The sequence below is a fragment of the Pleurodeles waltl genome, chromosome 5 (assembly GCF_031143425.1).
Source record: "Pleurodeles waltl isolate 20211129_DDA chromosome 5, aPleWal1.hap1.20221129, whole genome shotgun sequence".
NCBI lineage: Eukaryota > Metazoa > Chordata > Amphibia > Caudata > Salamandridae > Pleurodeles > Pleurodeles waltl.
The window spans coordinates 136829000-136853293 of record NC_090444.1 but is presented as its reverse complement, the minus strand read 5'-3'; the positions used below and the strand labels follow the sequence as shown (position 1 = coordinate 136853293).

Below are 24294 nucleotides of genomic sequence, written 5' to 3'. Positions count from 1 at the left end.
AACCCATCCTATGCTATAATTTATGTGAGGTTGATATTTATGTATACAGCAGCCTTTACTAACACATACTAGAACCACCGGAAAGGAAATGCTAAATTCAAGTTTTACAAATATGCATTATTTAAAATGTGAAGATGGTCACAGTCTCCCCTCCTGCCAGTGAGTGATGTGTAATGTGCAATAGCAAGGATTTATAGCTGCATCCTCACCTACCATCTAATGTGTAGTTTACTGCCGGCAACATCTCTAATTAATGGCAGAGTTGCTGCAGGGCACAGATTCATAACAGTAGGCAGTTACATGAGATGTCTATAAGTGGGGCTCATGTAACTACATAAAAACATTCTCAGTCGCTGTTTCCAAACAAAAGATGAGCGAAAATAGAGAAGTGTACATAAAAATAAATCAGCCTGAAATAAGGATTGGCTACTTTCAAATGTCAAGCAAAACTGCAGGGTGATACTGATCTAATTTACAGATGAGTAATCTGTCCTCTCAACTCCAGTTGCGAATCAAACTCGATTTATGTATACCTGTAATTGACATACGCAGAACATGTATATTTTGAAAGGTACTATTGCTTGTAGATTATAGAAATCAGCTTTGACAATTTGCAGCATTTTTTTTTTATAAAGGAAGTATCAATACATGATGACCTGCATAACCATACCCTGCTTTTTTGGTGTAAGTATACAAGGTGGCCGAAATCTCTAATTCCAGCTTGTATCACCACACCAGAAAAAAAGTGATTGTGGCAATTCAATTCAGATTGGGGAATAGTTTGCTCGACCCGGCGATGGGTCTCCTTTTCTGTACAGTTATCGCTGAATGGTGGTGGGAGGGGGGGTGGGTGGGGGGGAGGGGGGCAGATGACATTTTCCATCTGCTCAAAACAGGAAGAAAATGTCAGCGGGAGAGCCGGGGTGTGCGTGAGGGGTTGGGGATGTCTGCTTCCCACTTGTTGCTGCTGGAGTCAGGAATGGGTCAGGCTGAGGTGCTGCCGGTAGCGCCCCTGCTTCTACAGCGTACAAAAGAGTCCAGTGTCTCCGGGTCCAGAAATACATGGTCCAGAGTTTGACACACTTAGGGCTTGATTTATACTTTTCTAGCGCCGCATTTGTGTCATTTTTTTAAACAAAAGCGGCGCAAACTTACAAAATTCTATTATATTCTGTAAGTTTGCGCCGCTCTCTCGTCAAAAAAAGACGCAAATACTGTGCTAAAAAAGAATCAGGCCCTTGGTATTACTGATGGGGGAATTTCACCCAGAATTATCCCTCTGGGTTAAAATTCGCCACGTGTAGTGAGGGATTATGCTAGTTCAGATGCAAAAATGTAGAACTGTTCCGTCCTCAAAATACGACATGGATGAGGAGTCATTTAAGTTAATTTCTAGAGTACAAGAGAGACAGGGCAGACCTGTGAATCAGCTCGTCTTCGAGTCACTACATTACTGCCGTGCCCCGAGTGTCATGTGTGTTCCAATAATAACATTCTAATACAAAACACAACAAGAACATGTATCATTTGCAATATTTCTCCCTGTATTTGTTCCCTCTCTCTTTCGGTCCCTCGCAAGGTACAAACTTGTTCCCTGATGTTTGGAATTTAATAGAAGGTCTTTTGCCCTCTAAATAAGAGCAGAGTCACACTTGTATTTTTCACCTTCCTCATTCCATTCTGTGATAGAAACATTTTTTTCTATTTAATAAAATGCTTCCTGTGAGACTTGTATGTTACAATAAAGACTTCAAACTGTAATTACTGGAGATAGGCTTCAGAGGTTTGAAAATGGTAATTACTTTCACTTATCTTCTGATGGCTTAAATCATAAACTGCATTTTGTAATTTGAAAAGTAGTTCTCAGCAAACGTACCAGTGGAGATCTCCACATCTATCTTTCTATCGGGTGGGCTACACACAAATGAGTTTACTACTTAGTAGTAAATGTGGGGATGGGAAAGGGAGTGGTGGGAAAATGGGGAATATCAACTACAAAATTGGACAGGTGTAAAAAAAATAAGGAGAGGTTTATGGACGGGCAAACTAATAAAAACATCCACCTACAAAAGCGTAAGCCCATTGATATTCGCAAATTATACTTCTAAAGTTACTATATCCCCAAAGATGACAAAATAGTAGAAAATGTACTCCAGCCAAGTCTTGGAAGCACTTCACATGGCCACTCACAGGTATTACAGCACAATCTTGTAGAAAATAAAGTAGACAGGGATTTAAAATAGCCACTCCATAGGAAAGAATGTTAAATAAATAAGACTACAATTCACCATTCACTCTAAAATACTGACAGCATTAACAGGTGTTAGACTGGGTCCTCTGTGCAGGGTCACCACAGATTTTTGCCTTCCTTTGATGAACCATTTATTTTTGTCTTTCAGGACTCTGTGCACTATATGCACGTCAATCAGTGTGTTCTCTATTGTAAACATCGTAATATTTGCCTACACCTGATTGGTACATTTAGTTTACTTGTTAGTCCCTAGAAAATGTTGCTACCTGTACTCAGAACCTGTAGCTCAAATGCTGCTAGTGGGCTGCCTCACTCATTGTGCCACCCACTAAAGTACCATTGTAAAACATGTCTCCAGCCTGCTATTGAAGCTTGTAATGCAGTTTTAAACTGTCATAATTACCTGTCAAAACAAAGCTTTGTCACTCCTAAATCTTCCTTTTTCAATATTAATAGGTCACCCCTCATGTAGTCCCTTCAGGATTATAGGGCACGGCACATGGTATTTAAAAAAGCAGGGCAAATGTTTGCAATTGTTACTTTCCGGCCAGTGAAAAACTACTAAAGTCCTTTTCACTGTAGTAAATAATAATAAGTATTCCTTCTTATAAACTAAAACTGGGTTATCTTATTACACTTAATAAGTGATAACTTCAATTTGGGAACGTATAGAGAAATGTTTCTTTTACTGGTTTGAATTGTAATTTTAAATCCACTTTAATGGTAAGGTTGATACTTTTAGAAAGTTGGCATTTCTCTGCCTAAACCAAGTGTGCCTTTCTGAGGTTGTCCAGGATTAGATAAATGTGAATTGCTCTCCTGTGGTGTGTTTTTTATTCCTTCTGGACATGGGGACAAAATGGGCCTGGGTGTAGAGGGACCGAGTCTTTCTGAGGATGTCCTGGAAGGCTTACTGAGCTTTCTTGTACTTTTAAAGGTAGCCTGAGGACTATGCCCAGCCACTTCCTAACTTCATAAGGACTTTCCTCCTATCTTAAGAAGGAAGAAGGAAGATCGGACCTGCTTGCCTCAAAACTAGGATCCCAAGAAGTGACTCCAAAGGTCATTTAGCTGACTCCTGTTTGAACTACAGTGACACAGCAAGCTTCCAGGGGCCTTTCCTGCAACTGCTTATCTGGTCAGTTATAACCAGACCGGCCCCAACCCTGATACTGGCCCCTGCTTCAGTGAGACGTGACCCCCAAGGGCTGTCCCCAATGTTCTTTACCACTCACCGGTGTTAAAATGTACTCCTCCTAATATTTCCTGAAACCTGTGACTTACAAACTTTTTGCCAACATTTTGCTCTGAGAAGCAACAGAATCAACAGGGGACCAGAGGAATTGGGTGCTCCAAAATAGTTACTGACTCTGGAGGTAGAAATCTTCACCAGGCGAAGGCAACAAAAGGATATGGCCAACGGGGACCTTGCTGCTCATAAAAGTCAAATTTCTCCAACTCTGAGCTTTCCCACCCAAAGTCAACTGCTTCACCAAGACCTTGTTATTCCTTGAAGAGGTATTCAACGATGCTGAGCCCTCTTCAGCAACAGCCTGCTGCATTCGATCTGCTGAGGATTTTTGATTTCAATTGCAGAGACTAAAGGGCTAATTAACATTTGGCAGACAGATTGCACTTCATCAGGGTGATGGAGTAAATTACTCATCCATCGTACTGACGGAGTACCTGCAAGGCAAATTTAGAAATTTTTATCATCCCGATGGACATTTTTACCATTCATAGGAACCTCCATCAGTACAGTTTGTGTGAATGTGTTGGAATTTTGCCATTGTGCACCACTAAACTTTGTAGAGCTCTAAAGTAAAGTTTAAAAACATTTGTTATTTTTGAAAAGTGGGTTTATGCTTTTGAAAATAAAAACAAAATAATGCCCCACCTTGCCATGGGAGTCATCTACCATAGTGAAGGGGGCTCTTTAGTTTTTTACTGCCCTTACTGCCATGGACTTTCTGGCAGTGATGGGCAGTACAAAAACAGCTATATGGCCTCCCATCCAATTTGGATGGGTGGACATATACTAGTAGTCTCCCAATTGCCAAACTATGATCCATACACACATAAATTCGGTAGGTGGACCATTATATTGGTGGTAAGGATACTCTGTCACCATTGTGACAGAGAATGCTTACTGCCAATATATAAATTAGACCCCAAGTCTGACGGTGAAGCATTTTACCGGGATGAACCTGGACCCTGTATCCAACACATGCTCCATCACAGTTATCCTTAACTTTTGACTTTGTCCTGGTCAAGCACAACCAGATGACTGCGGTTGGTGCATGATGCTTTTTGGAGCTATTTTGCACTTTAAAATTAAAAAATTCATAACTCTGGTTCTACTGATTTGATTTTTATTGTTTTGGTGTCATTTTATTTAATAAAGTGTACTCTATTTTTCTAAATTGGTGTATAGTCTTTCTGTCTGTCTTGTGTTTTAACTTTATTACTGTTTGAGTACCGCATAAATACTTTACACATTGCCTCTAAATTGAGCCAGCGTGCTTTGTGTCAAGCTACCAGAAGTTAAGCACAGGTTATATTTAGTGACTTTTGTGGTTCACCCTGACAAGGATTGCGATTATTGTTCGACTTGGGTTCTCACTCTCCTAAACTAATAACCCAATGTCTTAAAAGAGCAAAAAAGTTGACTAAGTCGGAAAGTAAAAGCTTCGACCGGAAAGTCAAAAAATCTATCCTACCTGCACCTATGAAATATGGTTTTGTCTGGCTCAAAGCTTTTGGTGGCAGAAATAACTCTTTAGCAGGAGCTTGATGATAATATACCAGAATTCAAAGGAGCTGCCAGTCAGCCTCGGACCTCAGCTCACCGACTTCCATAGAAAAAGACTAAGGGCCTTATTTAGAGTTTGGTGGATGTGTACTCCGTCACATATGTGACAGATAACCTCTTCACTTTATTACAAGTGCATTTGGTATGTAGCATTAGGCATTAGGATATATTGCATGGGTAATAAGGCAGATGAGATAACAGTCTCATTTATGATGGAGAATCCATCCATCAAAGTGTAAATCTGGTCCTAAGTCTGAAGGTAAAACCTTTGACCAAGGTTACTTGCTTGGTGTAGACAGCCACCACTTTATTGCAACCAGCCTAAAACTGCAGTAAACCATGAAATTATATTATTCAATGGCACGCTACTTTTTCTAGGCACTTTTTACCTGAAAACCATAAAACTTAAAACCTCATGTTTCCCATATCCAATTCTGAAGATTTTGGTGTCCTTTTGTTTATGATGCTCATTATATTATTCTCTATTTGTATGATGCTCATTATATTATTCTCTATTTGTCTACTTAGGTTGCATTGTGCTGCTTTTTTTTAAATAGTTGGTACTGCTTGTGCTTAACATGCATTTCTCTGGGGAGTGCATACTACCTATGCCATAGCTACCAAGGATTGATCAGAGATTCTCTTATAACTATGTTTTGGCATAACCAAGTTTATAGGGTCTCCCTTTTCCAAATTAATAACCCAATTTCTTACAAAAAACAATTGATGGAGGGGGTTGATGATTAGCACACTCTTGCTATAGTTTTCTTCCTATTGTACTAACCTAAAGAATTGATGACATGAGACTCTACAACAGCTAATACTGCCTGCAACCAGACCTAATAATGTGTCCTCCGGAGTTGGTAATGAAGTTTGAGCTTGTCTGTCAATAATGCAGAGATGTGAGCAATACAAGGGTCTTAAAGAGAATATGTGGTAGACCTTGTAACCAAAAGAACTGCTTATGGCCTTAGTGGCATTGCTATAATATTGAGACTGAATGGTTCGAAAGCTAGATTTTTGACAAACGAAACAGATAATGAGATGTACATAACTGAGGGCAATACTGTAGTGACTTTGAGGTCCTCAGTGTACATATCATAATACCCTAATTTCATGTGGGTTAGCTTATGAAAGTTAACACTCATTAAATCACAAGTAGATTTTGTAAAATCAGTAACCATAGGGCTGCTGCATCCATCCCCCAAGTCCATTTGTAGCACCTTTAAAGTAATATAAGCAGATGACAAGAGCAAGAGGCTTTGCATAGGCATTTAATGTTACCGATGGCAGGGAGACACCTTTTAGGAGGCCACCATGGATAAGACAGTTTTAAGAGCAAAAAAGGGAAATGGAAAGGGTTGAGGAAAGTCGATAGATCAGAATACCATGGACAAAAAAAATAAGAGCCATCAAAAAGCTGAATAAGATCAAGCCTGTTACATCAACAGCATCTACACTCAACTGAAGTTCAGTCATGGTGACTATCAGAACTGATTCTGTTTTCCTGGAAGGTATGAATCTGTCATAAAAAGGGTGTTACTAATGAACGGGCCATGAAGTGGCCCTGTTCTCAGATACTGTAATCATTATTGTCAATTAGGTAATGTCCGTCTCTATAAATCAGTGCAAGGTTTATTCTTTGTTAGCATGACTACTAGGATGTCCAGTTTCCACTTGTATTATCTACCCATTTTACTGATGCAACAATTTTTGCACATGACGAGACCAGAATTAGAAATGGTACTACTGAAAAGCAGAATTACATACACTGTAGTATACAAAAAAGTGATGAATGGAATGTTTGAATCAATCTCAGCCATAGGTAACTACTTGAGCTGCATCCCAGTCTATCATTATTTTGCACAGCATGTGTTAGACATGACAGCCTTAAGGGTGGTCTTCCCCTAAGCCTTTTGCTTGTTTGACTCTTATTTTCTCTGATTTCTCTTTGTTGGCCTTAAGACTCTGAGCACATTACCACTGCTAACCAGTGCTAAAGTACATGTCCTCTGTCCCTTAAACATGGTTTGATTGGTACATTCACATTTGGCATATTTAATGTACCTAGTAAAGTGCACTGCACATGCCAATGACCCGTATATTAAATGCAACTAGTGGGTCTGCAGCACAGCTTGTGCCAACCACTCAAGTAGCCCTTAAACATGTCTCAGGCCTGCTACTGCAGAGCCTGTATTTGCAGTTACACTGCCATGTCGACTTGATGTTTAGAACCTCAGGCTAAGCCTTAAATTTGCCTTCCATTACATATACGTCACCCCTAAGGTAGGCCCTAGGTGGCCTATAGGGCAAGGTGCTATATAAGTAAAAGGCAGAACATATACTTTTAAGTTTTAAATTTCATGATAGTGAAAAACTCCAAAATTAGTTTTTCACTATTGTGAGGCCTACCCCTTTCATAGGTTAACATTAGGGATTCCTTATTACATTTAAGAAGCTGTAATTCCTAATTGAGAAGGAGTAGATATACCATGTTTAGTACCTATGGAATTGTAATAAGTAATCCTTGTTAATGGTAAAGTTGTATTTATTGCTACAATTTTGAAAATGCCACTTTTAGGCACTTCAGAGGCACAGCTGGGTATAAGTACTGGACCTCTGACTCTACCAAGTGAGTGACCAAGTGTTTGAACTGCTGGACCTGTGAAGAACTCTGTCAGGAAGAAGGACTGCTGTGATGCTACAAGAACTGACACTCTACACTGCTGCTCTGGAAGAGCTGCTTTTCTGCTGTGCTGCCCTGCTGCCCTCTGCCTTGCTGAGAATGGACTGGACCCATCTCACTTGAATCCAAATTGACTCCAAGGGCTTGCTGGCATGCCTCTTTTGAAGTTTCAGGGACACAAAAGACTTTAAGCCTGATTTAGATATTGGTGGGCGGGTTACTCCGTCACAACGGTGAGGGATTTCCTGTGTGCTAAAATCTAAATACCATAGGAAATAATGGGATTTAGATTTCGTCGACGGGATATCCATCACTGTTGTGGTGGTGTAACCCATCCACCAATATCTAAATCAGACCCTTTGACTCATCATCACCTCCAACACCCGGACTTTGCTTGCAACAAGCCTTGCTCTGCCAAGTGGTGCCAATCCATTCCTGGGCCCTTGGCAGTGAGTATAAAGGGTTGCAATTGCCAGAATCCACAAGTCTTGATCGGAACTGGCATATATTTGCCTTTGCATGAGTTGGAACCAGCAAACCCTCATCATTGTGGGGATCGGACCCGGCATATCGCACCCAGAACCAGCGCATCGACATAAGAACTGCAGCATCAGAACCTCCTCATCGCCACAACTGCAGGGAGACGATTGATGCATCCCCTTGATTGCCTAGAGAAACTCTGTGCATTGGCCTTAGAACCTGGAGCATCTCAGAACCAGTGCTTTTTTTCAGAACCAATGCACCGCCCTCATTGCATGGAGAAAAATGATGCATCACCTCAACTGCGGGATAGACACCAACACATCACTCTGCTGCATCACGCATCTCACTGTTGCTACAACGATCAAGGTGAGCAGGCCCTGCATGATCCTTGTAGCTGACTGACTCTTCATTACAGTTGGCCTGAACTCTTGACTTTGCCCCGGTCAAGTGCAACCAGATAACCCCACAAGAGCTTATTGCTTCTAAGCGCTATTTCTACTGTTTAATCTTTAAAAAATCATATCTCAAATTCTGTTTATTGAAGTTTTGTTGTTTTGGTCGTGAATATATTTATACAATATCACCTATTTTTCTAACTTAGAGTGGAGCCGTTTTGTGGTGTTCTCATTGTGTTACTGTTTGAAGTGTTGCACAAATACTTCACACATTGCCTCTAAAGTAAGCCTGCGTGCTGTATGCCAAACTAACTGAGAGTAAGCACTGGTTAATTTATGGTATGTATCTGACTTGCTCTGACGAGGATTGTGATTCCTGCTTGGCCGGGGTGCACATCTCTGCCAATCAGAAACCCAGTTTATAACAGCATGCTACCTCAGTTTGGACCAAGCCATATGCAAATCAGTCTTGACCTTACCTCAGTGGGAACAGTTAATCCCTAATTGTCAGGCCAGGTCCACCTTGAACCAGAAGACAAGCAACCCAAGATCGGTTTTGCCATTTTTATATCTGGGTTCCACCTCCAGATCATATTAACCTATTTCTGGATCATATTAAACATATTATAAGTAGATGCTGAAGTCTGTAAATTAAGCTTCAGTTTGAAAATTGCTTAATTGGAATTGTCAGTGGTGGATGTTCAATATCGAAAGTCCGTAGTGCACATTTTTACCAGCAAATATTCCTGCAGATAGTGTTGTACAACAAAGGTACAGTGCAGTCGGCAATAAAGTAGGAACCTACTCACAAAGGCATTTTGGAGTAGGTAAATCAGTATGTAAGAGTCAGTAAAAGAATACTTCTGTAGTACTACTTCCCATACTCTCTATCATTTTTGTGAATCAGTCCCTGTATGTCTCTGTTTTTATGGCTAAATAGCTGCATGTGGAAATGCTATTACATAAGTGGACATGCACTTGTCTGGGATTCTGGGAGGGAATCCACCTCCACCATGATTTTCTATCACCCGCCTAGCTCCAGATGTGGCTGAGGAGACAAGAGCTCCCCAGGTGCATATAGGACAAGGAGCAGATAATTCAAGACAAGATTGTTAATTACTCACTCTAGCTTTATGTTTGAGCAGAGAACCAACTGGGCATTAGAAAGAGTATTACTAGACAGTTCTGTACAGTGTGGGTCCACCAGTGCAACTGCTACTTTGTATCACTGAAGGCCCTCTATGTGCTATGGAGGTGTACCTAGCAGAAGCTATAGGTGTATTTGTAGCTCACCCTCTTCAACTGCATGTATTTGTTGTGATATTTCTATTGCTGCTTACCCAGCTGCTTAAGAAGGAAGAGTAACGATAGAGCAAATAATATGTACTTACCCATTGAGTTAACGTTCCTGTTGGACTTTTGGCCATACGCATGGTCATCCCTAGTCTTTTTGCCTCCTTCCTCCGGGTTTTTCTGACCTCTCGCTGTTGGCTCTAGGACTCTGAGCACTTTATCACTGCTGACCAGTGTTAAAGTGCAGGTGCTCTCCCATCTAAAGTTGGTATGATTGGCTTATACCTGATTGGCATATTTAATTTACCTATAAGTCCCTTGTACAGTGGTATCTCTATACCCAGGGCCTGTAAATTAAATACTACTAGTGGGCCTGCAGCGCTGCTTGCGCCACCCACTGAAGTAGACTTTCAAACCTGTCTCAGGCCTGCTAGCGCAGGGCCTGTGTGCGCAGTTTTCTGCCACAGGGACCTGGCATCTAAATTTACTTGCCAGGCCCAGGACTCCCCTTTTACTACATGTAAGTCACCCCTAAAGTACGCCCTGTGGGCAGGGTGCCATGTATGTAGAAAGGCAGGACATGTGCCATATTGCATGGCCTGTCCTGGTAGTGACAAACAGCCTAACTTGGTGTCTCACTGCTGTGAGTGCTGCCTTCTCATAGGATTGCATTAGAAATGCCCTGCCTTATGTGTAGGGGTATTGTCTGATTTATGAGGGCTAGCGTAGGCGTGTTTGGTATGGTTGTGACGGTGATAATAAATACTGCTTACTGGTGTGGGTGTATTTTTTATTACTATCACAGAAATGCCACTTCTAGAAAGTGCGCATTTATCTGTGCTTATGATTCTGGTGTTTTGCAGCTTGACTCCAATCCACGTCTGGGCAGAGTGACAGTTGGGGCTTTGTGCATACTTTTCAGACAGCCTGTACACAGGGAGGGTGGAGGTGTCACTGAGGTGCATCTACATACTGAATAGTCTCCCTGGGCTGAGAGAAGGGAGAGGCGGGGCACACCTACATTTGTAAAGGCTGTGCCCTGGCCTCACACAATAGGGTCGTTAACCCCCCACTGATGTTTGGAGCCTGTGCTGAAAGGAGAGAGGGGGCACTCCCAGAACCAGTTGTAACTGGCTGGAACCTCCTCTCCCTGTCATTGTAAAACACTGTAAAAAAAGGACTATAAGTACAGGGGAATTTTCCCCACAATTTGAACATTCTTGGAACTTGGAACTGGACACAGAACGCTGATGAATGGACTCACCAGGAAACCGCCATGGACTGCTGCTGCTGTGCTGACCTGTGACCTGCCTGGTCACTAGGAGGAACTGCCACCATCTGCACCCCTTGTGCTGGCCTGTAGCTGGGCCCACCAGCCCTGTGCTCCTTCTTGCTTAGTTGTTCCCAGGGGCAGGGTGCTGTGGCCCCTGACCCCTGCAACGATCTTTTACATCCTTGCCCAGGATGTTTTAAGGGAAAAAGGCTTCTTTTAAATGGGTGAAGCTGCTGAGGTGCTAGCGCGCTTTGAAGGCGCTTTTCTTGGACCAAAGAAAATCCCACCGCTGCCACCAATGTTAGAAATGGGGTTTCTGGTTGGCTAGGGTATGCACCTCAGCCAGGCAGAACTTACCCACTCTAGTCAGGGCAAGGGAGTTACACGTCCAAGATAACCCCTGCTCACCCCCTTGGTAGCTTGGTAGCTTGGCACGAGCAGTCATTTCTAACAGTTCCATACTCCTTGGCAAGTGCCACATCAATCCTTATGCATTTATGAATCTTTGAGACTTTCTCAATGAGCCTCAAGTCAGGTATTTGTAGTGGGTAAGTCTTCTACATCAAGGAGAGGTGAATATTGTAAGGAGACTTGGCTAAAACTTGTGTGGATGTGAGGCCTGTGCAAGTAGTAGGTCGACAAATATCCCCTCACTGGGAACCAAGCACCCCGTTGTAATGGTGATTACTAGCCAACACCACCTCCATTGAGTAGGCCTTACACTTGCTCTGCTTCACTACCCGGAGAGATTTAAGTGCTACACCTGGCTGCTTGGTTCCCAGTGAGGGAGTAACTAGGTCTACTACATGCACAGGCCTAACATCCTGCAAAATTAATAGCCCGCTTTCCTTACAAATATTTGTGGGGATGGTGAGAAAAGTGTGTAAGCGGAGTGTTTCCATTCTAAACTACACAAGATGACAGATAAATCTGACTGCCTAAAAATACATATAAATAGTGACTAAAAAGTACAAATACACCATAATCACAATTAAAACAAGTCTTTATTGCCCTCCTGCTTCTTATACACATTATCTGACTCAAAGGCTTCAGATAAGTTCCAAGCAGATGTATGAGGCCATGTCAGCAGTGCAAAATATGTGCCAGTGATGCACGCTAATAATAGTAGTGGCCACTGGCATTGATGGCAGAAAAAGATTTCCAGTGGGCCCCAAAATTGCCAGAAATCTCCATGCAGAACCAAGCCCTCAGGTAGTACCTCTATGTTGGAAAAGAAAGAAATAGGAGAAGTGGAAACAGATTAATAATAATAATAATAATAATAAGTTAGCTTTAGGTCAGCAAGGTTTTTAAACTCAATATTACTCCATTCTGCAGCACAAGATAATAACTTAACTTTTTTCTTTATGCCGCTGTGTGAACGTCTGACAGGAATCCCTTCTCTCATTACTTATTCATGTCTAAAGTGAGAATGGCATTTTTATTATTACAGATGCCCATGGCCTGCTCTTCCTGCGATATAGGCACAGCTCTTTCCATGAGGCAGCTATCGTTGAGTAACGCTTTAAAACAACATTTAGACTTTGAATTCTGAGCGTCTTTGTCTTATGTTTAACACAGAAAATTACTGTAAGTAGCTGTTAGAAATGGGGTCTTTGGTTGGCAGTCAGGTTACCCCATGTCCAAGCAAGGACCCTCACTCTAGTCAGGGTAAGTCACACACAATCCAAATTATCCTGTGCCCACTCTCTGGCAGATTGGCACTGAGCAGTCAGGCTTAACTTAGAAGGCAATGTGTAAAGTATTTGTGCAATAAATCATAAAATACCACCATATAGCAGCACAAAAATACACCACACAGTGTTTAGAAAAATATATAATATTTATCTGATTAAATGCAGGTCAAAACGATCAAAGATGCAATAAGTAAATGTAGGATATCACTGAAAAGTGATATAAAGTGTCTTAAGTCTTTTTAAAGCAAACAAAGTTTCTTTCAAGCACCAAGTACCTGGTTTGCGTGAAAAATCTCTGCAAAGAACCGCAGAGGAGGAGAAGTGTGGAAACAAAGTGGTGTGCGTCGATTTCTTAGGCCGCACATGGTGATGCGTTGGTTAATTTTCACACAGGGACGGCTGTGTGTCGATTTCCGTCGCTCGGTCGTGGATCCACTTCAGGTTGCGGGGTTTTCAGATGCCCCGGGGACGGTGAGTGGATTTCCTTTGCTGGCAGGACGAAGTCACAGGAACTGCATTGATCCGGTGGGCGTTGTGTCAAATTTTCTACTGCACAGGAAGCACTGCGTCGATTCCTCTCTGGAAATCGCGCTGCGGCGTTCCGGGTCGGCTGTGCGTCGATCCAGTGGGCCATGTGAAGAATTTCCGGTCGCCACACTGGCGCTGAGTCGATCTTCTCGTTGCGAAGTTGGGCTGCGTCATTCTGGTTCACGTGCTTTGAAATTTTCACGGCGGGTCAGGCGGAGTCCTACTTGAAGAGATTAAGGGGCTGATTCCGACCTTGGTGGGCGGCGGGCGCCGCCCGCCAAGCGGAAACCGCCGAATGACCGCTCCGCGGTCAAAAGACCGCAGCGGCCATTCTGGCTTTCCCGCTGGGCCGGCGGGCGCCCGCCAAAGGAGCGCCCGCCGGCCCAGCGGGAAAGACCCTGCAACAAGGAAGCCGGCTCCGAATGGAGCCGGCGGAGTTGCAGGGGTGCGACGGGTGCAGTAGCACCCGTCGCGATTTTCACTGTCTGCATAGCAGACAGTGAAAATCATGGTGGGGCCCTGTTAGGGGGCCCCACAACACCCCACAAGCAGCGCCGCCATGGAGGATTCCCTGGGCCAGGGGAAATCCGGCGGGAAACCGCCGGATCCCCTATTCTGACCGCGGCTTTACCGCCGCGGTCAGAATGGCCCTGGAAGCACCGCCAGCCTGTTGGCGGTGCTTCCGTGGTCCCCGGCCCTGGCGGTTTCAAGCCGCCAGGGTCGGAATGACCACCTAAGTCTTTTTGGTCCTGAGACTTCAGGGACCTGGAGACAAGCTCTACCCAACCCCTTGGAGAGCACTTCTTCACCACAGCCAGAGAGCAGCAAGGCAGCAGGGCAACAGCAAGGCAGCAGTCCTTCACAGAAAGCAGTCAGGTGAGTCCTATGGGCAGCCAGGCAGTTCTTCTTGGCAGGATGCAGGTTCTGGTTACAAGTTTCTTCTCCAGGAAGGGTCTGAGTTGGTAGGGGCAAAGGCCCTGTTTAAATACCCAAATGTGCCTTTGAAGTTGGGGAGACTTCAAAGATGGGCTTAGAAGTGCACCAGGTCCCCTCTCAGTTCAATCCTGTCTACCAGGGTCCCAGTAGGGGGTGTGGCAGTCCTTTGTGTGAGAGCAGGCCCTCGACCCTCCCAGCCCAGGAAGACCCATTCAAAATGTAGATGTATGCAAGTGAGGCTGAGTATCCTGTGTTTGGGGTGTGTCTGAGTGAAAGCACAAGGAGCTGTCAGTTAAACCCAGCCAGACGTGGATTGTAAGGCACGAAAAAACTTAAGTCCAGAGAAATCCTCACTTTCTAAAAGTGGCATTTCTAAAATAGTAATATTAAATCCAACTTCACCAGTCAGCAGGATTTTGTATTACCATTCTGGCCATACTAAATATGACCTTCCTACTCCTTTCAGATCAGCAGCTACCACTCACACAATGTATGAGGGCAGCCCCAATGTTAGCCTATGAAGGGAGCAGGCCTCACAGCAGTGTAAAAACAAATTTAGGAGTTTTACACTACCAGGACATGTAAAGTGCATAGGTACATGTCCTGCATTTTGCCTGCACCGCAACCTGCCCTATAGGTTACCTAGTGCATTCCTTAGGGGTGTCTTATATGTAGAAAAAGGGGAGTTTTACGCTTGGCAAGTACTTTTAAATGCCAAGTCGAATTGGCAGTGAAACTGCACACACAGGCCCTGCAATGGCAGGCCTGAGACGAGGTTAAGGGGCTACTTAAGTTAGTGGCACAATCAGTGCTGCAGGCCCACTAGTAGCATTCAATCTACAGGCCCTGTGCACACAGAGTGCACTCTACTAGGGACTTATAAGTAAATTAAATAGTCTTTTTGGGTAAGATCCAATGTTACAATGTTTAAAGGGAGAGAGCATATGCACTTTAGCACTGGTTAGCAGTGGTAAAGTGCGCAGAGTCTGAAAACCAACAAAAAGGGTGTCTAAAAAGTAGAGGGAGGCAGGCAAAACGTTAGGGGTGACCTCCCTAAGGCTGTCAGGTCTAACAGTATCACAGTGTAGTGTTCAGACCAGGATGACTTGAACTATAGGTATATGCACATATTTGGTATTTATGTAGCACAAACCTGGCCAAAAGGCAGTCGAGCACTGAACAGGGTCAGTGGGGTGGATTCAGTCAAAGGTTGTTTGGAGTGGAAGCTAGGCTCTGAGGTGAACTGTTTGTTGGGATGTAGAGTTCTTTAAAGAGATGTATTTTCAGCTCTGTCATAAAATAGAGCAGGGGTCGGGCGGTTCTGATGCATACAAGGATATCTATTCAACTAATCAGTTGATTTTTACAGCGCTGCTACTCACCACAAGAGTATCCAGATGCTTACTGACCCAAATTGAGAACTCTGTAAATCAATATAGATGCAGTAAGAGTTTCCTTGTGGTCTCTGAAATTGGTCTCCCACATATATTGTGTGCAATAGATTGTGCAATCAGTTGAGTGTTGTGATCCATTATAACATACTTGTCCATCAACTGTGGACATTAACTGGTGTGCACCTAGTCACAGGACAATTCTGATTTCCCAAGACATCAAATTTGCTTTTTTTTATTTTTTACTGATATCAAACCCTCCGTTCCTCTAGGTGACACCAATGGGACAGAGGCAGTTCTCTAGTAGTATCCATTCATCTCAGAGTTTGGGAAGGGTGTGGTAAAGATTTTAAGGAAGTAGGAGACCTACAATCAATGACAAATCAGAAGGATGATGCCATGTACTCCCTCAGGAAAAGATGGTTTCTGACACACAAAGAATAGTTTGCAAAATGGCCACCCTCATAATGTTCTTTGGGTATTCAATGAAGGCAGGGGAGCTCAGGCCTTTTGAGCCCCTGGTGCCAGCTTGTGAGGGTGTGGGGTGGGAAGCACATCACCTTTCCACCCAACTAGGAAGTACATCACCGTTCCGCCCAACTACCTTTCTCTTTTTTTATTTACGCTCAACGCCAGCCCCTCCCAACTTTCAAAATGCATTCAGGTGTTTTGTCCTGCTTCATATTGCTGTCTGTATTCTGTCAATCTCCAATAGAATTCCATCACGTCCACATTTTACTTGAAACTATCCATCCTCTGTTTCTTCATGTCACAGTGATGTTTTCATATCACTGACTTAACAGACTTGGGGCCAGAAAAGTAGCACAGCACAGTGCTGCGCAAAGAATTGGCAGCACCGCACTGCGTCACTTTGGAAACGCAGGGATGCACCGTATTTACTAGAATACAGTGCACCCCTACAGCTCCCCCTGCGCTGGTGCTAAATTGAGCTGCCTAGCGCCAACGCAGGCAACCTTGCAACATTGTGCAAGGATGTCTGCGTTGAGGGGTTTGATTGTTTATGTGGGCGAAGTTGTCCCTTCCTGCACATAAACAATCACTAATGGTGATTTGGCAATTTTGTGTGTGCTGCAGAACACAGCACACACAGAAGTGCCAAAGTGTAATTTTGAAATGATTGTTTATGTGCAGGAAGAGACACTTTCCTGCACATAAACAATCATTTCTGGCTATTTGCTATTTCTATGCGTGTTGCAGAATGCAGCACTCATAGAAAAAGCAAAAAAAGAGGAGGAATAAAAGTATTCCTCCTCATTGCACCTTGCTAACATCACCCCTGTGGTGGCGTTAGATTTTGGTGCTGCCTCAGGTTTACAAAAACTTGTAAGTCTGGGGCAGCATCAAAATGCAATGAGTATTGCTGTGGCACGCTCACAGCAACACCCATTTCACGCCCCTTCCAGGCAAAGGGCTGTGTGTGAAGGAGCCGTATATAAAAGGTGGCATAAAGCCACAAAAAAGTGGCTTAACGCCACCCTGTAAATATGGCGTAGAGCATTGAGCCACTAGAGCGTCATGAAATGTGACGCTGCTGTGGTGCTAGGGGCTCTTCAATATGCCCCTTAGTTTCCTCCTGCATGCAGTATGCCACTCTCAAGAATTCCTTTAAGGGTGTGTACAGAGTCTACTGAACTGAAAAGTGGCCTCATTCTCCTGGAGCAGTTCCTCCTTCTGTTGCCCCTGTCTGTCTGTCCCACAGTACCTCCATGTGTGCTTGGGCCTAGGCCACAAGGATAGGAAGGTACTGAAACAGTGGCATAGTAAGGGGCACCAGTAATACAAAGCCATGCACTGGAGGATTGGTTATAGTGTTACTAGGAGACCAAAGCAAAGGTCTGTGTAGACGATCTTATGGAGCAGCAATATGTGGATATGCTATGCCTGCAAATGCATGTTTCATTAACGATCAAAGGGTAGAGCTATACCACATGCCACTTGTCATATCCATGGCAGAAAAACACATTTATAAGTTGCAACTAGAAAGGGAGATATTCAGCACACAGGTGAGATAGGTGAAGGTAGAACAGGGTGAGGTATCGTGATATAGCTAACTGGCTGGATCACAGTCGTCTACAGAATGGGTATTTTGCAGAGCACTGCAATGTAACCTACTCTGGTGACAAGGTGTTCAGTGTATTCACCCCAAACAGTATAGATTTTGGACATGCCATTGCCAGACAAGGGAGCCCAAGGCATTAAGAAAGAGGTGTCCAGGAGATATTTCAAAGAAGAACAATTACATATTATAAAAAAAGTGGAAACCAGGAAGGTAAGGACAGGAAGAGCTACATAGGAAATGGGAGACCACCGGCAGGAGATGGGGAATGAAATACTGTAGAGAGGTGGATTAGTGTGCCAAAAGTTAGAGAGGAAACATAGGGTGATTGGGCAGGGGATGGTGCACTGTTGTCTCAGTCATGGATAGCTATACATGAACTATCACCAGTGGCCGATATTCAAGGGGTGTCAGTGCAAAGCTTTACAGGTGCTGCATGAATATATGATGTTTGTGGACATGTGCAGTGCCATACACAGGTGAGAAGTGGTAACTTGTGGGACATGAAGATGAGTCGAGGGATTGTAGAGGTAGGCAGTGGGAACAGACAAGGCTGACAGTAACAAGACTCAACTGGCAGGGAGAGGTAGTATAGGTGGAGAGAGGCCCTCAAAGGTCTTAGAACATGTTAAAGGTGAGACAGTGGGGTAGGGTACATGAAACTGGCAAAAGAGTCCATGGTAAAAGGGAGGCTTGGTATAGATGGAAGAGGTCAGAAGGCAGTGAACATGGAGAGCAGGGAGACTAGTGATACAAAGATGGTATAGGGTGATAGGAGATGAAAGATAGAAACTATGAGAAACACAGAAAAAAGGGGTGGTGGAGACATATAGGACATGTTACTCACCCCATATGAAATAATATTTAATATTTAATTAAATTGTGTAAACTAGGTAAAAATGTAAATACATTTAGGTCCCCATTACGAGTGTGGCGGTCTTAAGACTGTCACACTCGTAGTGGCGGCCGGTCCGCCGCCAAAGTGGCAGTCCAACCTGCAGATTACGACCATGGCGAAAGGGCCATCGTTGGACCACCAGCACTGCCACTTTTAGGCCGGCCGAAGGCCTGGCGGTACCACCAGTCTTAATTCGTCAGGGCAGCACTGCCCTGGGGATTACGACCCCTGTGTCTACCAGCTTTTGCATGGCGGAGATGGGTTACTGGGAGCCCCATTGGGGCCCCTGCATTGCCCATGCACTTGACGTGGGCAGTGCAGGGGCCCCCATGGACAGCCCCATCGCTCATTTCACTGCCTGAATTACAGACAGTGAAAAGAGCAACGGGTGCTGTGGCACCCAACACACCGCAACATTGCCACCGGCTCGGTCACGACCAGGCGTCAATGTTGTGGTGAGTTTCCCGCTGTGCCAGCGGGCCGAAAACCAGAGCGGTGGTCTTCCTGCCCAAATAGTTTGGCGGGCAGCCTCCGCCACGCGCCAAACTCATAATGAGGTCCTTAAATTGTTAAAAACATTCTGAAAATAAAACTCTTTAATAATGTTTTTGAATTCAAAAATTTATGTAGAGTAAATTTCAATTAAAATATAATGAAATTACGTTTATTTAATTCTATACATCATATTTCATTATTATTATTATTATTATTATTATTATTACATATTACATTGTTTTTACTTTAGGTAGGTTTTCGTTTTTTATAATTTAAACATCAGAAAAATAATGTAACTTTAATATATTCAAAATAACACATTTTTACATTTAAATTAAGGCGTTAATGCTGTTACATGTTTTATTTTCTTCTACTTTTCCCTATATTTTACCATAACAAGATTTCCACCCTGGTGGCGAAGATCTCCTTGTGGTAAAGTATAGGAAAAATAAAAAAATAAATGTTTCTTAAGCATGAAAAAATTAGTAAAATATTTAAATATTAGCTATTTATGTAAATTCATTTTATATATTTATCCTAAATATAGGACAGGCTAAAACACCCAGCGCTATTAATGAGTATTATATGAATTTTTAATTAACTATATTAAAATAAATTAATATTATTTCTGAAGATTTATTATAAATCCCATTGTTAGAATTAGGGCCTCTAGTTGACAGAGGTATGCACCCTGACCTAGCAGAGACCACAACCCTAATCAGAGTAAGTCAGATACAGACTTTAAATTAACCTGTGCTCACCCCTGACACAGAGCAGGCAGTCTTAACATAAGAGGCAATGTGTACAGTATTTGTGCAACACATACAGGAGCACAATGGAAACAACACAAAAAAGACTCCACACATGTTTAGAGAAATAGAGAATATTTATCTGAGTAAAACAAGACCGAAATGACAAAAATCTAATCAGTAGAAGTTGAGATATTATTTTTTTGAAAAGCTAAATGTAAAGTAGTACTTATAACTCACTAGGGGTCAAAAGGTTGCTTGAGGTTGCGAGGGGTCAGTGCAAATTCAAAATTCAGGCAGACCAACGAAGGAGGGTAGGTCAGATACAGAACCCATGTAGGGCCCGCTGAAATGGTACCTTTGGTAGAGTAAAGCTTTGAGGGCATGATGCCTCAATTCCAATCCTCGCACTTGGGTCCAGCATCAGTATCGAGCTCTGTTGAAGTGAATGCAATGCGCCATCACTGAGCTATGCAGGCTGTGATTCTTCTGTCGTCAAACAGCCTCTGTGTCAGTGTCGAGGGAACGATGCATCAGATTTACTCCTGCACTCAAGGCAACGCAGCAGTTTTGCAGAAATCAGCTGTAAAACCCACTTCTGAGGCCCAAGACTGGAGGGGGCACCTCAGGCAAGGGTAGGATTCACAGGTGGCAGAGTCCAGCAGCACCAGGAGAATTGCAGGCAGTCTCTGATGTCCCTAGGACTACAGATGAACAGGGAGCATGCCAGCTGGCCCTTGGAGTCACTCTGGGTTCATCAGGATGGGTCCAGTCCTTGTCCTCTGCAGGAAAGAGATTGGCAGGCAGCAAGGCAGCTCAGGCTCAGCAAAGCAGAAAAGCAATTCCATGAACAGTCAGTCAAGACAAAGTAGCAATTCTTACAGTACAGCGGTCTTTACTCCAGCAGAGTTCTTCCCTAGTCCAGAAGTGCACTAATTTGCTATGATCAGAGCACCTGTATTTTCCCAAAATTGCCTTTGAAATGGGGGGAATTCAATGCAGCTCCTTGGAGAGCACAGTTCCCTCTTTCATCCCAGTCCTGGCTTCAGACTATCAATAGGGGTAATCAGCCCTTTGATTGGGGACAGGCACTTCGCTATTGAAGCATAAGTGTGAGCTCCCCTCCACCTGTCCAGCCCAGAAAGGCCCATCAGAATGCAGATGAATGCAGATGAGCCCTTTTCCACACCCACCCATTCTGTTTATGTAGCTGTCGAGAAGTAATGTAGGTGTCACCCACCCCAAACATGTATTAGAGACAGGCTGCAAGGCACAAAGAACAGTACAAGGGGATTGTTGCCCACTTTCTAAAAGTAAACAAACACAAATGATGGACGGAATGCGGAACCAATCAAACATTCACCCCAAGTCACACAACTGGGTTTAATCCATCAATTTTTTTGCTCACCATGCCACGACAGTTTGGATCCAACCATAGGCAAATCATTCTTGACCCTGTTCCCCAAGGGAACAGTCCAGCCCGAACCGCCAGGCCAGGCCCTCCCTGGACCGCAAACAAGCATCCTGGGACCGGTTTCAGGGTGTCACCTTTTATCAGCCAGGCTAGCTTGAATCCAGTGGCACAGTTAGCCCGGGACTCATGTCTGGGCATACCCGGCACACTTATGGTGACAAAAGCAAACATACAGAAATGATGGACGGAATGCAGAACTAACCATACATTCACCCCCAGTCATAGAACTGGGTTTAATCCATCAATTCTTTTGCTCACCATGCCACCCAACTTTGGACCCAGCCATATGAAAATCAGTTTTGACCCTGTTCCCCACGGGAACAGTCCAGCCCAAACTTCCCGGCCAGGAATTGATAGATTAAAACAAGATCTGTGATTGGGGGTGAATGTTTGATTGGTTCCGCATTCTGTCCATCATTTGTGTTTGTTTGCTTTTGTTGCGATAAGTGCACCGGGTAAGCCCAGATGTAGGTCCCGGGCTCACTATGCCACTGGATTCAAGCTAGCCTGGCTGTTGAAGGGTGATACACTGAAATCGGTCCCGGATGCTTGTTTCTGGTACAGGGAGACCTGGCCTGGCAGATCGGGCTGGACTGTTCACATGGGGAACAGGGTCAAGACTGATTTGCATATGGCTGGGTCCAAACTGGGGTGGCATGGTGAGCAAAAGAATTGATGGATTAAACCCAGATCTGTGACTGGGGGTGAATGTTTGATTGTTTCCACATTCCGTCCATCATTAGTGTTTGTATTCACTTTCTAAAAGTGTCATTTCTAAAATAGTAATGTTAAATCCAACTTTCCCAGTACAAAGGATATATCATTACCATTCCAATGATATGAAGCATGATGTAACTACTCCTTTCTGATCAGGAATTACAGTGTAAAAGTACATTAAGGAATTCCTAATGCTGGCCTTTGAGAGGAGTAGGTCTCAAAGTAGTGAAAAATTACTGTGGTAGTTTTTCACTACCTGGACATGCAAAACTTAAAAGTACATGTCCTGCCTTTTATTTACATTGCACCCAGCACTATGGGTCAGCTTGGACATACCTTCGGGGTGGTTTACATGCAATAAAGGGGGAGTTTAAGGCTTGGCAAGAGGTTTTAAATGCTAGATCGAAGAGGCAGTGAAATTGCACAAACAAATCCTGCAATAGCAGGCCTGAGACAGATTTGAAAGGCTACTGGTGTGGGTGGCACAATCAGTGCTGCATGTCCACTAGCAGCATTTAATGTATAGTCCCTGCGTATATGGTATGTCACTTTACAAGGGACTTACAAGTACATCAAATATACCAATTTTGGATACACCAATGTTACCATGTTTAGGGTAGAAGCACATGCACTTTAGCACTGGTTTGCAGTGGTAAAGTGCTCTGAGTCCTGAAGTCAACAAAAACAAGGTCAGAAAAATAGGAGGAGAAAGGCAAAACGTTTGGGGTAACCCTGCCAAAAGGGCCATTTCCAACACCCATCTAAAGTAAAATCTTTATATTTATACATATTATCTATTAAAAATGACAAAATGTTATTTATAGAGCTCATTTAAATTATTTTATCGTACTTAAAGTTCCAATTATTTTGCTTTTGTTTACATTAAAAAAGGTTGTTAAAATTATTTGTTATAAAATATTTATTTTTAGCGATATTTAAATATTTTAACAGTTTACTAATTGTATTTATATATTTAGAAATAAAAGTTATTTTAATTTAACATTATTTCCTCTGGGGTTCTATTTTAAATTCCTTCCTCCATTATTTTGTATTGGAGGGTGTTTCAGAATCAGTGGTTGACCATGTGTGGTGCTGAACATACTAGTGCTCCTCTTTGGCTGTGGTACATTTGCACTTGTAAATTTGGCTTTACCTCACAGGAGGAGAGACATGTAAGTCTACACTTTGAATAACTTTTCATTCCAAAATGGTGAATAGTCCAAAGAAGCCAAGGTGCTCAGAAGTGGAAGAGTGTATGTACATGTGTAGTTTTGCTTACATGCAAGTTTACCTTCGTAAATAGGACCCTATTTGTGCAGGAACATACTTCTATGGTACTCTTTTACTTATATATACATGCCTTTTTCAATTATCTCCAGTCTAAAATGTGAATAAAATAGCACAATTAATGGAAAATTCTGATACCATGAGGAGACATAGAAGGACTGCGGCATCTTTATACTTTTAGTAATAAAGAGTTAGACATTTATGGCCTATACACAAACACATGTAGGAGTATGTAAAAGAGCACTTCACCATTATTCTCTTACAAACTCCAAAATGCCTTTGCAAGTCAGCCTCACTGTGTGTTTTGAGCAATGATGATGTACACATACACACATACATAGTTGCGCAAGAGATGTAAGTTGCCTGACTGATGTATTCTTTCTCTTTGTCACTGAAGCTGATGACTGCCGGCTACTTGGAAAGTTACCAAAGGTGAAGTGCCTGCGTAATAACCAAAGGGAAGGTAAGAGATGCTCATGGCTATGCTTCACTAAATGCATGTGTTAGTACTTCACTGTGTTTTGTGTTGTAAGACATGACCTTTTTTGTGTCAATTATTTTAATGATAAAATTATAAATTGAGAAATACCACCAGACATAGTGACATGCAAGGTCAGTGTGTACCAATATAGAGCTATAAATGTTGATTGTAATACACATACTGTTAGAAATGGGATTTCTGGTTGGCTAGGGTATGCACCTCAGCCAGGCAGAACTTACCCACTCTAGTCAGGGCAAGGGAGTTACACGTCCAAGATAACCCCTGATCACCCCCTTGGTAGCTTGGCACGAGCAGTCAGGCTTAACCTGGAGACAATGTGTAAAGCGTTTGCACAACACACACACATGTGA

At 43.1% G+C, this 24294-nt stretch overlaps 1 protein-coding gene across 2 annotated transcripts in view; it reads left to right on the top strand.

Moving 5' to 3' along the window:
* The window catches only part of GALNT14 (polypeptide N-acetylgalactosaminyltransferase 14), a 1192033-nt gene that overhangs the window by 886636 nt on the left and 281103 nt on the right, over positions 1–24294 (top strand). For both annotated transcript variants that reach the window (XM_069233809.1, XM_069233810.1), the window contains exon 5: positions 23840–23905. In XM_069233809.1, coding sequence (XP_069089910.1) covers positions 23840–23905 — 66 coding nt within the window. The remainder of the gene's footprint in view (positions 1–23839; positions 23906–24294) is intronic.